General features: G+C 43.4%; 1 protein-coding gene across 3 annotated transcripts in view; it reads right to left on the bottom strand.

Moving 5' to 3' along the window:
* The window catches only part of LOC147106729 (uncharacterized), a 43,978-nt gene that overhangs the window by 3,775 nt on the left and 22,469 nt on the right, over positions 1–17,734 (bottom strand). For all 3 annotated transcript variants that reach the window (XM_086007787.1, XM_086007789.1, XM_086007788.1), the window contains 3 exons: positions 16,850–17,232; positions 12,460–12,559; positions 4,281–4,437 (listed from right to left, as the gene is read on the bottom strand). In XM_086007787.1, coding sequence (XP_085863913.1) covers positions 4,281–4,437; positions 12,460–12,559; positions 16,850–17,232 — 640 coding nt within the window. The remainder of the gene's footprint in view (positions 1–4,280; positions 4,438–12,459; positions 12,560–16,849; positions 17,233–17,734) is intronic.

Genomic DNA, 17,734 nt, shown 5'->3' with positions numbered 1-17,734 from the left:
ATTTGGACATGAGTCTAGGTTCGGATCGGTCATGGCCCTGTGGGTAGTGGAGTGGGCCCAGGGGCCGTGTAGCCTGATCCTGCTCCTATTTCTTATGTTCTTATGTAGGAAAGTCCCGAGTTTGAAGTCTGGTGGAGCTAACTGACCTCGGCTAGAGCAGCAGCAGTGTGGTCACTGTAATTTGCTACAATGCCCACGGACTAGGGAGGCCAAGGAGGGAGTCAGCCAGGCTTTCCCACTCCTGGTCAGTGTCCAGTGACTTGGAAAGTGAATGTCTTTGGATGTTGGATTGAGGAGAGGATTGGGTTCTGCTGTGATTGGTTCCCATGTGGTTCAAATAGTCAGCACTTTCAGGAGAGGAGGACAAATATAGGGAAAATTCTAGAACACAGACCCAGAAAGCCAGGATCTTTGCAGCATATATATGGGCCAATTTTACTGGTCCCCTCTGCCCTGGTACTGACTGGAGCAGCACAGCTGTCCAGGGCGAGAAGCATCAGTATGTCCTGTCCCAGGTCATTAACATGGCCTAGAACCAACAAACGGCAGAAGTCATTTGGGTTAAAGCTAGGGGCTTCCTCATCAGAGAAAGAAAATCAGTTGTTTCCAAGTTGCTGACACACTTCTCTTGGTGGCCAACTTAAGATAGCATTGGCAGAGACCAGGGGATTGCAGGGAAAATAGAGGAGGAATTCCATACCCTCCCAAAAATTTAAATTCTACCAATCCATTGGCAAGAATCACAAAGTTAAAAAAAAACGATCATGATAGCAGGTTTCAGTTCACGTACAAGGCAAGCATTCACTGGGAACGAGTTTGTACCAATGGGTTCCAAGAATGTTCCATGTTACATCGCAATGCTCAGCAACATAATCACACCGAATAATGACAAATAATATGTAATTAATTCTTTGTCCTCTGTACACAGTGACTAGTTAATTATTTAATCAGTTCCAATGAAAGGTCACAGACCTGAAACGTTAACTCTGTTTTTCTTTCCACAGATGCTGCCTGACCTCCTGAGTGTTTCCAGCATTTTCTGTTTTTATTTCAGGATTCTAGCATCTGCAGTATTTTGCTTTTGTAATTATTTAATCTGTTGATTCTCCCACAATGACTGAGTTTAACCAAGGTGGTGGTAGGTGTGTTACAGCTGGCCCTAGCGCCTCTCGGCTAGGTAAGGGAAAAATCAGACAAGTCTCCTGTTTCTCATTGATATCCAGCAACCTCTACTGGAACCGTGATTGTGCGAATATCGGGTGTGGGGGACAGGATATGGGTCAGCTATGATGGCGTACATGGCTGCACAGCCCGCTGGCACTCACTGTCAAGGCTTGTATGTGAACAGTGGCCACTTCAGCAAGGTGAGATTTTTAAAAATTCATTCACAGGATGTGGGCGTCGCAGACAAGGCCAGCATTTATTGCCCATCCCTAATTGCCCTTGAGAAGGCGGTGGTGCGCCACCTTCTTGAACTGCTGCAGTCCGTTGTAGCAGTTTGGTGCAACTTTGTGGTTTTCTAGGCCATTTCAGAGGGAAGTTAAGAGTCAACCACATTGCTGTAGCTCTGGAGTCACATATAGGCCAGACCAGGTAAGGAAGGCAGATTTCCTTTCCTAAAGGACATTAGTGAACCAGATTTTTTTTTTAAAACGACAATCATATGTTCACCATTACTGATACTTGCTTTTTATTCCAAATGTATTTAATTAACTGAATTTAAATTCCCCGTGGTGGGAATTGAACTCATGTCTCCGGATCAAAGGTCCAGGCCTCTGTTTCCTAGATCAGTATGTCAAGGAACCTACAAGGGAATTGGCTATTTTAGATCCAGTATTGTGCAATGAGAGAGGGTTAATTAATAACCTTTGTAGTAAAGCAACCTCTGGGGAGCAGTGATCATAATATGATAGAATTTTATGTTGAGTTTGAGAGTGTTTGAGAGTGATTTAGTTAAGTCCAAAACTAGGGTCCTAAACCTGAACAAAGCAAACTACTGAGAGGCGAGTTAGCTAAGGTAGGTTGGGAAACTAGATTAAAAGATATAACAGTAGAAAAGCAATGGCAAACATTTAAAGAAATAATTCACAACAAATATACATTCCCTTAAGGAATAAAAACACCACGGGGAAAAATGGTCCAACTGTGGCTAACAAGAGAAATTAAAGATAGTATTAGATTAAAGGAAGAGGCTTATAATGTTGCCAAAAAGAGTAGTAAGCCTGAGGATTGGGAGGATTTTAGAATTCAGCAAAAGAGGACCAAGAAATTAATAAGGGAAGGGAAAATAGAATGAAAGTAAACTAGCGAGAGACATAAAAACAGACTGTAAAAGCCTCTGTAGGTATGTAAAAAGGAAAAGATTAACAAAAGTAAACATGGGTCCCTTACAGGCTGAGACAGGAGAAATTATAATGGGGGATAAGGAGAAATTAAACAAATACATTGTCTGAATGGAAGAAGATGCAAAAAAACTCCCAGAAATTGTGGAGAACCAAGGGTCTAGCGAGAATGAAGAACTGAAAGAAATTAGTATTAGTAAAAAAAAAGTACTGGAGCAATTAATGGGACTGAAAGCCGATAAATCCCCTGGCCATGATGGCCTACATCCTAGGGTTTTAAAAGAGGTGGTTATAGAGATAGTGGATGCATTGGTTGTCATCTTCCAAAATTCCATAGATTCTAGAACGGTTCCCGTGGATTGGAAGGTAGCCTCACTATTAAGAAAGAAGGGAGAGAGAAGACGGGGAACTCCAGACCAGTTAGCCTGACATCAGTAGTAGGGAAAATACTAGAATCTATTATTAAGGACGTGCTAACAGGGCACTTAGGAAATAATAATAGGATTGGCAGAGTCAACACGGATTTAGGAAAGGGAAATCATGTTTGACAAATCTGTTAGAGTTTTTTGTGATTGTAACTAGCAGAATAGATAAGGGGGAACCAGTGGATGTGATGCATTTGGATTTTCAGAAGGCATTCGATAAGGTTATTAGATAAAATAAGGGCTCATGGGAGTGAGGGTAATATACTAGCACAGATTGAGGATTGGTTAATGGACAGAAAACAGAGTAGGAATAAATGGGCCATTTTCGGGTTGGCTGGCTGTAACTAGTGGGGTACCACAAGGATCAGTGCTTGGGCCTCAGCTATTCACAATCTATATCAATGATTTGGATGAGGGGACCAAATGTAATATATCCAGGTTTGCTGATGATACAAAGCTGGGTGGGAATGTAAGTTGTGAGGAGGATGCAGAGAGTCTTCAAGGGGATATAGACAGGCTAAGTGAGTGGGCAAGAACATGGCAAATGGAATATAATGTGAAGAAATGTGAAGTTATCCACTTTGGTAGGAAAAATAGAAAAGCAGAGTATTTTTTAAACGTGAGAGATTGGGAAATGTTGGTGTTCAGAGGGACCTGGGTGTCCTTGTACATGAATCACTGAAAGTTAACATGCAGGTACAGCAAGCAATTGGGAAAGCAAATAGTATGTTAGCTTTTATTACAAGAGGATTTGAGTTAAGAGTAAAGATGTCTTACTGCAAATATATAGGGCCCTGGTGAGACCACACCTGGAGTATTGTATACAGTTTTGGTCTCCTTACCTAAGGAAGGATATACTTGCCATAGGAGTGCAACAAAGGTTCACCAGACTGATTCCTGGGATGGGGGGATTGTCCTATGAGGAGAGATTGAGTAGACAAGGCCTATATTCTCTAGAGTTTAGAAGAATGAGAGGTGATCTCATTGAAACATACAAAATTCTTACAGGGCTTGACAGGGTAGATGCAGGGAGGATGTTTCCCCTGGCTGGGGAGTCTAGAACCAGGGGTCACAGTCTCAGAATAAGGGGTCGGCCATTTAGGACTGAGATGAGGAGAAATTTCTTCACTCAGGGTGGTGAATCTTTGGAATTCTCTACACCAGAGGGTTGTGGAGGCTCAGCCGTGGAGTATATTCAAGACAGAGATCGATAGATTTTTGGATGTTAAAGGAATCAAGGAATATGGGGACAGTGCAGGAAAGTGGAGATGAGGTAGAAGATCAGCCATGATCTTATTGAATGGCGGAGCAGGCTCGAGGGGTCAAATGGTCTACTCCTATTTCTTATGTTTATGTTCTCTGGATTACTATTCCAGCAACATAACTACTATTCTATCGTACCCAGAGGAACCAAGCTCCAGTAAGGGGTCAACTGCACTCAGGAAAAAGAGGTGATCAAACCTCAGCAAAAAACCAGGGGAAAATAATTAAACAGAAACACTTTTTTTCTCACCAAAGTCACTCTTCTTTGTGATGCGAATCGGTCCTGCGCTGACTCGCTGCATGTCCGACTGTTCCACTTGTGAACCACTGACAGAGCCACACCCCAGCGCACATGGTTTTGAACTGTGTGTATTGGTGCATAACTGGACATTGCAAGTAACAAACACCTAGAGGAGAAAACAGACTGATTATAGGCACTGTGTTGGCTATGCATAAGAGAAAACCCTAAGAGCAGGGGTTCACAGGTAAGGTCGCCAACTCTGGTTGGATGACTTCCCAGCTCCAACCGCCCCGCCTACCCAAACAGCCTTTCTTCTCCATCTTCAATATTTTTATAAAGTATTCAAAGAAAATGGGGGAAAAAACACCATTGTTTGAATGCTCCTATGACTGTTCTGGATTCCTCGCAGTAGTGTCCAGGAGATTAATTTTTAATTCCTGGAGACTATAGGATAATCCTGGAAGGTTGGCATCCTAATCACAGGCCAGCAATCATTGGGGGGAAGTACGGCAGTACTGCCTTGAACTGTGACTAACACAGAGCACCTGAGAGGGATTAACAAGTATCTTTATGTGTTCTCTTTGTTCCTCAATGACTCTGAACCTTCCCCTTTGATTCTCAGCTCTAATGACTAACTTATTAACCCTTGCCATGTCGCGGGTGAGTTATCTCTTCCAAGCACAATTGTTCTATAACTCGTGCAGCAATGTCACTTAAGTATTTTGACGCAATAAACTTGCAAAACAGGTTAACCTGCTTCCAGAGTCTTCAGCCTCGAGTGGCTGCAATAACAGGCTGTGGAGCTATTTTTCAGCCATCAAAGGCAGATTATTGGGATGCTACTTCCACCTCTAAATAGTATTTTTAACATTCTTTTGAAGAATAGGGGTATAGATAAATGAGGATAGGCCATCTATACTAAATGTTTTACATATGCCACGACTTCCTCTCCATAAGGACGCTTACAACAACCCTACTTCCTGTGTCACAATTTTCTGTCATATTTTAATGTCAACATTTTATAACGGCAATGCCCTATCTCAATGGCCTGCAATTTCCTCTGTGGGCACAACCCGGAAGTTAGACCCGAAAATGCGCACATTCCTGCGCCCATTCCGCCGATGTCAAGTTTAGCTCAAATTTCCTGTGAATTTCATTAGAGTGTAAAATGGGCATAAATCAGCATTAAAAATTGTAGTTTCGCATGCAACCCACTTTCACCAAAAGTTCAGCAATCTTTTAAGCCATGTAATTGGTTTGTGCCCAGGTTACGTGCATCTCTGGGCACAAATATGGAAGAAATTCAACGGCAACCTATTAACTTTTGTCACTTTAATTCTCCGCTCCACTCCCGCTCTGACCTCTCCGTCCTCGGCCTCTTGCACTGTTCCAATGAAGCTCAACGTAAGCTCGAGGAACAGCACCTCATCTTTCGATTAGACACTTTACAGCCTTCTGGACTCGACATCGAGTTCAACAATTTCAGACCATAACCTCGGCCCCTATCTTTTTTCTCTCACATGGCAGCTGTCGATCATTCTGCCATTGCCATTTATACTTCATCTAGTCATCTTTTGTTTCTTAACTTGTCCCATTACCATCTCCTTTTGCCTTGCACCATCATCCCTTTTGTCTTTTAATCTCTCCTGCCTTCCATCCTATCACAGACCTTCCTTTTTGTTCTTTCCTCCCCTCTCCTTGCCCCTACATTTGCTTAACAACCTGTTACATCTCCAACTTTTTCCAGTTTTGACAAAGGGCCATCGACCTGAAACGTTAACTCTGTTTCTCTCTCTACAGATGCTGCCTGACCTGCTGAGTATTGCCAGCATTTTCTGTTTTTATATTAACTTTTGTGATGGCTAAAAACCTATGTCGCCAGTTGTCATTGTGTAATTCTGAGCCTTTGGCCACTAGGTGGCACTGTGTCAGCGGGCCTCTGCCCACTGGGGTGCACCGTTTAGTTTCCAGCTTCTAACCCTGGTTGAAAACCTTAAGTTTGGCCAGGTATGGAATCGGCTTCAGTTACTTTAATTTTAAATGTTAACTCCTCAAATATTTAAAAAGAAATATGATTCCCCTCTTTTTGCCAGCCTTTTGAAGCTTCAAAGTTTTAAAAATAATAATATTCCCCACTGCCAGTTTGGAGAAAAAAAATGGCAGTCCTGCACCTCTTTAGCCATTATGGTGACCCTACTGCCAATTAAAAAATACATATACATTTCTTGGCTTGTTACCCTGTCTATGGCTCCCACTCGCCATTTAAAAAAACAGCTGTTAATGTGGCTCCCACTTCCCTTTTGACTCACTGCCACTCGAAAGAATACCCAGCTCCATTTTTCCATCATCTGTTATGGTGGCATCACACACTCTCCCATCAGCCATTATGGCAGCTCTCATATGTCACTTGGCCTAGATTTTGTGCTAGCGTGACCTCTTCTGGATAAGATGTTAAATCAAGACCCTATCTGTTCAGGAGGACATATAAGCTCCCATGCCACTATTTGAAGAGAAGGGGAGTTCTTCTGGTATCATGACTGACATTTATCCTTCAACCAACACCAAAATAGATTACAAAAGCAAAATACTGCAGATGTTGGAAATCTGAAATAAAAACAGAAAATGCTGGAAACACTCCGGGTCAGGCAGCATCTGTGGAGAGAGAAACAGAGTTAACGTTTCAGGTCGATGACCCTTCGTCAGAACTAGATTAGCTGGTTATTTATTGCATTGCTGTTGGTGGGACCTTGCTCTGCACAAATTGGCTGTCGTGTTCATCTACATAACAACAATAACTACACTTCAAAAGTAATTAATTGGCTGTGAAATGTTTTGGAATGTCCTGAGGATGCAAGTCGCTTCTTTCTCTAAATACTAGTCGATATTGCTTGACGTTACACACGGGGAGCTAGCAGGCCAAGCAGACAGCTGGAACGGCTGAAGGGAGGGTGGGGTGCCACTTTTTTTGGAAAAAAAAATAAAAATGAATGTTGAAAAAAGCAGTATAGAGAATGGAGAGGAAGAACAAATGGATGGAAGAAGGGAAGGTGAGTGAACAGAAATGCAAATATTTTGTATTTTAATTTCAAATTGTCCTTTAGGTATTTATTGTTATGCTGTAATGTTAATATTACAATAACAGTACAAGCTATTTTTAAAATGGTTCGGTCAAGAGTTAACTAGTAAAAAGCTCAAAATTCAGAATCTTGACCTCCAAGGAATAGTGCAAGAAAGATAGCTCTACAATTGCTTTAACTTTGAATTCAATATAAAGATCCCTTTCCTTTTCCCTCCCCTTGTAACGTTTCTCATAAGGTATTGGACTCCTAGTTGGTGTTACCAGCATTTCCTTGTGGATTCTTCTGTCAAATACTAGCCATCCCATCACAGAGAAAATTTAGCCCTCCTTCCACTGTAATGGTTGAGATCAGCTAAGTCAATGCAGACTAAGGATCAAACTGGGACCTTTCTGGTTTGTGACTCGCTAACATCCCAGGTAGTGCATTTACCCAGTAAGTCATCAGGGAAGCAGCATCCATTGTAAAGAGTGAGGGGGAGAGTCCCTTAATATCCTTTTCACTGAATGTTGCTTGCCACTATGCCCTTTTAAAAGTAGGAGTCATTACTCTCACTGTTCCTTTTCGTGGCTGTATTTTTTTCCCCTTCCAGTATTTATCCAATTCTCTTTTGAAAGTTACTATTGAATCTGCCTCTAGCACTCTTTCAGGCAGTGCATTCCAGATCACAACAATTTGCTGTGTAAAACAAAATGTTTCTCCATGTCACATTAATTCTGTCTCCTCTGGTTACTGACCTTTCTGCCACTGGAAACAGTTTCTCTTTGTTTACTCTATCAAAACCGTTCATGATTTTGAACACCTCTATCAAATCTCCTTTTAACCTTCTCTGCTCTAAGAAGAACAACCCCAGCTTCTCCACATAACTGAAGTCCCTCGTACCATTCTAGTAAATCTCTTCTGTAGCCTCTCCAAGGCCTTGACATCCTTCCTAAAGTGTGGCGCCCAAGATTGAACACAATACTCCAGCTGGGGCCTAACCTGTGTTTTATAAAGATTTAGTATAACTTCCTTGCTTTTGTACTCTATTCCTTTATTAATAAAGCCAAGGATCCCATATGCCTTTTTAACAGCCTTCTCAACTTGTCCTGCCACCTTCAAAGATTTGTGTACATACACCCCCAGGTCTTTCTGTTCCTGCACCCCCTTTAAAATTGTACCATTTAGTTACTGCATTCAATAGCTGATCGGAACTTAACTCCAGATACCCGACTTTGTTCCATATTCCTTAACACCCTTACCGAACAAAAATCTATCGATCCCCATCTTGAAAATGGCAATTGACTCAGCATCCATGGCCTTTTGGGGAAGAGAGATTTTCACTTCCCCTTGTGTGAAGAAGTGCTGCCTGATTTCACTACTGAATGGCCTCGCTCTTGTAAGATTCTCAAAATTAACAGATCCCCCCAAAAGGAAAGAAAACCCTATTAAAAAAATGACTTTGGACCCTTGCTAAAAACTTCAGGAGTGATAAAAGGGCATGTTGGGCCTAACAAGGAGATTCAAGGTCAGAAACAGACTTGGCATTATAAAAGGACATGTTCAGGCATGTTTGGGAAAAGGCTGTTACAGAATTTGGGATCTACCTCTACAGTAGACAGTTTGATTATTCGAGATAGTCAAACTGTCTGGGGGGACTATGAATGTCACTCGGCCCCTATCAGGAAATTTACATGCTAACAATAGACCCATGAAAAAACAGCCTCACAGAACCCATCCAAAAACATGCATAAAACAAATCACTTCGCCAACCTACAAAGAATCTCAGGCCCCACAGGAAACACAAAGCCTGAGGACAATTCACTACAATTAAATAAGAGCTCAACAGCTCAGGAAACAATCCCGAAACCACTTCTCACATTTTTAAACAACTTCAACAGCTCAAACAATTTACACAACTCAAATGTTAACGAGCCCACCAAAATCTAACAATAAACCTAAACTAATTTGGCGTGCAGATTAGCAGGCCTCGATTAGTATAATTGGAGGCCTGTTCCAGAAGTAAAGTGTGTTCAAAGAGTTGCAACAGTTCCAAGTACAAGTTGAAGAGCCATCATCGAGTAACATCAAGATCAAGGAGCAAGCATCTTGAAGCAGTTCTCTCGAAGAAGAAGTAACACACCATCAGACACCTCGCAGCACCAAGGGCCCCACGAAACAACCAACCGAATATTACCCTCAGCCAACCGGGTAATATTGGGCCACCATGACCAAAGGAAAACCAACTCGGAAGAAACCGAAGATCCACAAGTTTTTTCCACTCTACAAACTATCCTGACTTACCCCTGGGTAAGATTTTATTCAAAAAGACTTTAAGCCCTATTTCTAACCAAAGAAAATTGGGTACTTACCTGATAAATCCAATACGCATCCTACCACATCAGCGGACTCGCGAAGACTGACCAGATACGCAGGTGAAGTCCTCTACCGCATCCGGGGTATGGCAGGCCCCAACCGACACATCTAGCAAACCCCAAAATCGTGAACCAGCTCAACTGTCGAGGAGTCGTTTTGGTGAGCATTATCCCTAGTCCTTTTAGAGCCTAACTTAGCTAGTAAGGTGGGATTGGGAGGGGTGAGATATTTGTCTACTGTAATTTTCCCTCGTGTATGCCGAAGTGTTTCCCCATTTTATTAGAGTTATTATTGTGTTGTATTTTCTTAAATAAAAATCAAAGTTCTTGCACCAAAATCAGTTGTCTGCTGCACTTTTATCACAACCCCCAAATAAGTCCAAGATCTAGAACCAAGGGAGTGGGAGCGATTCGAACCACTCATAAGTCAGAGGTGAAGCTGACCCCACACATCACCCCCTACACTCTCATTTTAAGATTGTGCCCTCTTGTTCTGAATTACCCCACCAGAAGAAATATTTTCATTGTATCTACACTAATGATATCCTCACACAAGCCTCTTCAGCAGGAATCACTTGATTATAATTAGGGGCAGGGATCTTGACTCATTTTCTTTCACCTTCTAAAACCAGTAATGATGAGGCCAATTGTAATGCTCCTTCATTTTTTTTTAATTGGAAGAATAAGGCCAAGGCCCCATAGTATAGGACAGCACAGGTAACAGAGAAGGTGAGATAAATTATGAAGCAGTGTTAGGTGGTGCCAAATCTGGGTTTGAAAAGCTTGCAGACTAGAAGGAAAGAAATTCTGAGGAAAGTGAGGAGTTCTACAGTCTTGAGGCCCTGGGAAACAATGATTTAGAGTAGCAGATGATGTGATGAATCAACATTAGTGATTATACAGAGAGGAGAAACAAGTTAGTACGGCATTTTTTGCAGTGCCACTGAATAATAATAATAATCAACTTTATTGTCATTGTTAGTGCACAAGTGCAGTACAACGAAATGTAGGCTTGCAGCTCCCGAGAGTGTACAGCATAACATACTGTGATTGTGGTGTTTCTGCAGAAGCATCCAATAGTATGATTAGTCAGGTGTTCATATATCTTAGTGGTGCCATTGAGCCTGCTGTCCTAGTTTCCTTTTGGAATAGGAGCTTCCTATACCAGCTGCTAAAGCACATGGTCAACTCTGTTTACAGGTGTGGATGAGCACAGAGCGCCTCTTGTGCAGCCTGAACTGCCTGGCATTCCTTTGTTGGTTCCCTCCTACATCTTCCTCAGGAAGGTTCCCAATGGAAAACCTCTGAGCGATGAGTACAAAAATACAACAATTTGTAATGACTCAAGAGAACCAAGTGCCAGCAGAAAAATAAGAAGATAAACAGTTCAGAAAACACTCACCTTAACATTAACATGGACCCGTATTTTCCGATCGGAGGCTTCCTGCGTACGGAGGCCTCCGAACTGGAAAAAATCTACAAACTTACCTGAGGGCTCCCGAGCTCTGGACACTTCCGCTCCTGGGCCTCTCCAAACTCGAATTGCGCAGGGCCCACGTATCCCAGAGGCGCATGCAGTTCGCAAGAGTCCCTGGGATCACGTAGGCCATGGGGAGCCAATAGCAGAAGGGAATCTCCATTCATACACCTGACAGATAGACCTATCAAATATATGAATGGAGATCACCCAAAAACATAATAAAACATTAAATACATTTAAAAAAAACCATCACGTTTTTAAAATTAGTTAAAATTACAATAAATTAAATATTTTAAACAAATTTAAGAAAAAAAAATTAAAGTTTTTTACGGGGCTAAAAATAAACTTACCTTTTTTAAAAGTATTTTAAAGTTATAAATGAGCAGAATTAAAAAAAAACTTTTTTCTACTCTTGCTGGTAAAAGCAGGCCTTATGCCTGCGTTTACCAGGCGTAAGATTTCTAAGGGTTTTCTGCGGGCAGAGGGTCTCCAGAAAGCGGAACTATCCGCCCGCAGAGGCCCTTCTCCAGGGCAGGCGTCCGATCTGTCAAGAGCATTCTTGACAGATCGGAAATACTGGTTTTCAGCGCATGCGCTTCGCATGCCTGAAACCGGCATTTTGTAATTTCTGCTACCAATTGCCTGCTTTACACTGCATTAATGGGCGACCAGCAGCTGAAAATTCAGGCCACTGTGAGTTTGAAAGAAACAACATTTTTCAATGCTGCTTTGAAAGATATGGAGAAGATCAAGGTATAGTGATTCAGACATTGAGCTGTGAGAAAACTTGAGACTGCGAGTACTGGAGGTTGTGAGGGCATACAATCCGAAGGAAGTAGAATTATCAACAAAAGTGTTAATAGGGTTGAATGATAAATGGAGAAAGTAACTGATATGAAGAAGGAACAGAGCGGGAGGACAGCTCCGGGGAACCCATGAGTTAATGGAAAAAGAGTCAGAGAATGAGCCATCAACTACCATACACACAGAGTTTTGAAAGGAAACAGGATAGTCTGGAACATAGCTTTGATAGGAAGTCTTAAGATGACAACTTGTTTAGAAGTACATGCCATTCTGTCAATGTATTGTCTCAGCAGAAAGAGATTAACCAGGAATTAAATGTGGGATTTTCCTGGTGCGTATAGCTCAGGACTACACAAGGCAATACATTTATACACTGAGCCACTAGACCACTAGTCTTAACATCGAATACATTATTTTCAAAGGCTGCTACAATAGTTATTTTAATGAAGAAAAAGCCTTGTAGGCGAGAGTACCTGGGAGGTGCGCCGTGGTAAAGAGGACAGTTTGATGGAATATACTTTCTCTTTTCGGTTTCCGGTTTGATGTTCCACTGCCGTGCTGTTATTTAAGCAGCTGTCATAAACAAAAACAAAAACAGAGTGTGAGGAGGGAATAATGTTGATGTGATTCCAGGTTCTACATGTTAACCTGCTTGGTTCAAATGGTAGCACCTTTGCCCCTGGATCAAAAGGTGGGAGGTTCCAGGGCCACTCCAGGACTTGAACTTGCGATCTAAACTTACATTCCAGCGCAATAATGAGGGAGTGCTGCATTGTTGGAGGAGTCATCCTTTGAGTAAGATGTCAGACTGGTGTCTGGCCTGTTCAGATGGATGTTGAAGATCCCATGGCACTATTTGAAGAAGAGTAATGGTGGGGTAGATTTTCCTGGTCCTGTACCTGGGAGTAGTGGGGTGACCTGGGCTCGGTGATTACAGGAAAACTGGGTGGGTAGGAATGCAAAAATAACAACAGAAAATGCTGGAAATATTCAGCAGGCCAGGCAGCATCTGTGGAGAGAAACAGAGTTAACGTTTCAGGTCTGGGACCCTTCATCAGAACTGGAAAAAGCTGGAGATGTAACAGATATTAAGCAGGTGCAGAGACCGGGGGGGGTGGGGGGGCGGTGGTGGGGGGTGGTAGGAGGGGAGGAAGGAATTGAAAGAACATCTTGTAGTTTTGTAAAAGGCAGGAAAGATAAAATGTTGCAAATGGGAGTGGCAAAAATCATACTGCATGAAAAATGGGGGCAGGGATAATTATCTGAAATTGTTGAACTCGATGTTGAGTCCGGTAGGCTGTAAAGTGCCCAATCGAAAGATGAGGTGCTGTTCCTCGAGCTTACGTTGAGCTTCGTTGGAACAGTGTAAGAGGCCGAGGACAGAGAGATCAGAGTGGGAGTGAAGCGGTGAATTAAAGTGACAGGCGACCGGAGGCTCAGGGTCACCCTTCAGTCCGTAAGGGTGACCCTGAGCTTCCGGTCGCCTGTCACTTTAATTCACCGCTTCACTCCCGCTCTGATCTCTCTGTCCTCGGCCTCTTACACTGTTCCAACGAAGCTCAACGTAAGCTCGAGGAACAGCACCTCATCTTTCGATTAGGCACTTTACAGCCTACCGGACTCAACATCGAGTTCAACAATTTCAGATAATTATCCCTGCCCCCATTTTTCATGCAGTATGATTTTTGCCACTCCCATTTGCAACATTTTATCTTTCCTGCCTTTCACAAAACTACAAGATGTTCTTTCAATTCCTTCCTCCCCTCCTAACCGCCCCGCCCCCGCCCCCCCCCCCCCCCCACCCCCGGTCTCTGCACCTGCTTAATATCTGTTACATCTCCAGCCTTTTCCAGTTCTGATGAAGGGTCCCAGACCTGAAACGTTGGGGTCAATTTTCCCGAAACTGTCAGGAAGAAGGCGGGATTACAACTTTCTGGTTTTAGTCCCGCCTACATCGACGTCCGGCCAAGCCATGCGATTTTCCCTTGATTGACCTTGTTGAGCCCGCCCAGCGGGCTCAGCAGGCCAATTAAGGGCCACCTGGCAACAGGTGACGTCACAGACTGCAATTTCATCTGTCAAGCATTCTTGACAGATGAATTATCAGTGTTTCACAGCTGTTTCAAGCTGTGAAACACTGACAGTCTGAGTTCTGACAGGAGTCCTTCTGCACAGACTCAGTTAGAACTCACATCGGCACTCAAAGCTGAAGGCTGTCACTTTTCACAGATCGCAGCCGTTCAGCTTTAAGTGCCGGCTGAGTGATGGGCTCCCGACAGCTACAGGAAGAAAGGCTGTGAAGGTAAGTACAGGTAAGTAAAAGTTCTTTACACACTTTAGACACACCAAACACACTTACCTTTGCACTCATGCACCCATCACTCACCTGAGCGCCGACATCGCGACCCCTCCAACTCCTTCAACCCGACAGCCCGCCTGCTCTAACCTGGCGTGGTTTGGAGCTGTCGGGAAACCCACACGAAACCCCTCAAAATAGGGATTAGGCTAAAAACTGCCCGTTAACTACCTGTTAACAGGCAGTTAATTGGCACTAATCCCTTCCTGCCTGGGGTCGGCGGGTCCCAGTGCAGGGCGGGTACCCGCTGCCTCTGAAAGTTGCGTGGAGCGGGGTTTTGGGCGGGATGGTGTCAGGACCCCCGAAATCGGGATTTCCCCCCCCACGCGCCTGAAAGCCCGCCTGACAGCTCCAGGAAAATCGACCCCGTTAACTCTGTTTCTCTCTCCACGGATGCTGCCTGGCCTGCTGAGTATTTCCAGCATTTTCTGTTGTTATTTCAGATTTCCAGCATCCGCAGTATTTTGCTATTGTATGAGTAGGAGTGCATTCCAGTAAGGAAATGTGCCCAAATTTTGATCCATTCATGTACTATATAATTATGATTAATTTGGCAAAGAACACAACAGGGTGCAGGCTTCAAGCAATGATTGTCATAAAATGAAGTGTTGCAGAAGACATTAGTGATTGTAAAAAATTATATTAACTGGAAAACACCAAATATTGCTTATGATAACAAAGCATAGAATTAGGAAAGGCCATTCATCACACTGAGCTCATTCTTTTGATAGCCCACTTGGAGTTTGTCCCATCATGGAACCTAACTAATTTGTTTACAAATATAGGAATACATTATTGGAGTCCACCTAGCCAAATATCTGTTTAATTCGCCGATGAATTTGCCGACACTGTTCACCTCGACTGCTCCCCCCTCCCCCACATCAAGGAGGCATGTTGGGGGAGTTCCTGGGCTACCCTGGCAATTCCACCCAGAATGTCCTCCTAGGCTTTAACAGAAATCTTACCCCAGATCTTGTGCAGACAAAGGTCATTGATCCTGGAGGGGATTATTAGCAATATAACCATGGTAAATGGCTCCCTTAGAACTGAAGATATTTTAAAACTATCTTTTCTTCTGGCCTGGGATGGATTTGGGAGTCCCTCTAGCTGGGTGCCTCTGGGCTGCTCTGCTGGCAGATTGGGCTGGGTGTCTCTGATGCATCCATACAGGCGTAGGCCCCCTGCCTCAAACATGCTAAATAACAACATCCTTGCAATTTGGGTCAGGGCCTGGGTCATCAGCAGACTTATGGCCCACTCCTCCACACTGGTGAAGCTGGCCCTTTGGAATTTCAAGCAATTTCTTTCAGGAAAAGGTGGATCAACTGATGAAGGGTTTGCACCTAAAATGTTAACCTTCTTACAGGCATTCATGGACCTGCTGTGCATTCCCTGCTGTGATTTCAGATTTCCAGCACTTACAGTTTTCTCTTTTTGGTCTCTACCTTTTATGAAGATAATTCCCCATTCAAAGACAGTTGACAACACAATAAATACACTTGCCAGCAGTCTATTCCACATGGTCAAATTTCTGTGGGAAATATTTCTAGGGGGAGAGAGCAAAGCAGCGGGATTAGTTTTGGATTGCTCCAGCAGAGAGCCAACATAGACATGATGGGCCAAATGGTCTCCTTCAGCACTGTAAACTTCTATGGTTCTATCAGCCAGGTTGCACAGGTATCTATGACAATCAGAAATATTGCAGTTGTATCACCCATTTCAGTTTTTGAATTATACTAGTTACATCATCATCTCCTGTCTGAGACTGGGGAGGAAGGTACAGTCTAGTATTTCTGTTATACACTCGGGGAGATTTTAACTTCCAATTTTTAAAAGGAAAGGGAAGTTGGGCAGGATGTGTAACGGGCAGCCGATCCACTCCTGCCTGTTTTCTGCCACTGCTGAATCTGAAAAATAAGTTTTGATTTTTATTTCATGTAACTTTTAAAAAAGATTCCTACCAGGCTAGTTTGCAGTCTCTGCTGCACTGCTGTGATGAGGCTTTCCACAAGGAAGGAGGAACAGGTATTGGGCAAGCTCCCCAGTTCTTATGCACTACCGAGTGGTCTTGGTGGCACCACGGCTCTCGACAGCACCTCCCAAACCTGCGACCTCCACCACCTAGAAGGACAAGGGCAGCAGGTGCATCTGAACACCACCACCTCCAAGTTCCCCTCCAAGTCCCACACCATCCTGACTTGGATATATATCGTTGTTTGTCACTGGGTCAAAGTCCTAGAACTCCCTACCCAACAGCATTGTGGGACTATCTTCACTACATGGACTGCAACGGTTCAAGTGGGAAGTTCACCACCACCATCTCATGGGCAACTAGGGATGGGCAATAAATGCTGATGACACCCTTGCTGGTGACACCCATATCCTGAGAATTAATTTTTTTAAACTGTTCCAGCGATGGTGTCTGGTATCAGGGGTCCCAGAAAAGAGAGAGAAGGCTTTAAAAATGGGAGTCTCATCAACAAAATTAAAAAAAAATGCTTCCTTACCCCTGATGTAAAAGTGTAATTCCTGTTAAAGAATTATACTCTTCTGCCATATGGCAAGACTCCACATAGAGTGAGAGGGCGGTTGCATTGCTGTTGGCGATGACGCTTATGTATAAATGGTCCTTGCTGGTGGCATCAAATGGAGAATGGGGCCGGGCTGTTCTCCTGTTAGAGTTCAATGCTTTGCTGAACTGAATTTCAAAGCTGTAGTCTCCAAACATCTTCTCCGTGGTATCGTTCAGTAAATTGCGCTCTTTACTGCCATTGTTGAATCGATGGAATTTACATGTCGCTGGGATGACCACCCTCTCTGCCTGTGCCAATGTTTCATTTCTGTTCCGGTTGATGATTTTATTTGTGAAGATGTAGTGAGATTTATCTTTCTGAGAAGAAGAAATATGTGACATTAACCCAGGTGCGAGGGAAATAGTTCCCATTTTCACAGAATGCCCCGATTCACATTGGGGCCAATTTTCCTTTGCTTAACACCTTTTCCTTGCCTGGTTCTGGGGTGTTAGGCAGGGTAAATTGGAGTGGAGCCCTGTAATTAAAGGTGTCCATCTGCTGGGGAATCCTCCAGTCTGGGCAGGAAGTAATAGTATGGTAACGACATGGCAGTGACATCAGAATGCTTCCTTGGTAATTTTCCAGGGTTTTCATCTGTCAGATGCCAAAAAACAAGATCACTTGGAGAAAGTTTGCCTTAAAGATTGCAGCTGAAATGGGCTGTCAGCAATGTCCTAGCACCTTCAGAAAGGTAAGCAGGGCATTGCAATGGGCCAGCAAGGAGGAGCGTCAGGTTTGGAGGCCATTCAGCTGCTGTTTTTGACAGTAGCCAGAGGATCCCAAACAAGGCCAGTGACATAGGAGGGGGAGGAGCGAGGA

Source organism: Somniosus microcephalus, chromosome 15 (genome assembly GCF_052327205.1).
Source record: "Somniosus microcephalus isolate GS21.2 chromosome 15, FLI_Smic_1.0, whole genome shotgun sequence".
Classification (NCBI taxonomy): domain Eukaryota; kingdom Metazoa; phylum Chordata; class Chondrichthyes; order Squaliformes; family Somniosidae; genus Somniosus; species Somniosus microcephalus.
This window is presented reverse-complemented; position numbering and strand designations above follow the sequence as displayed.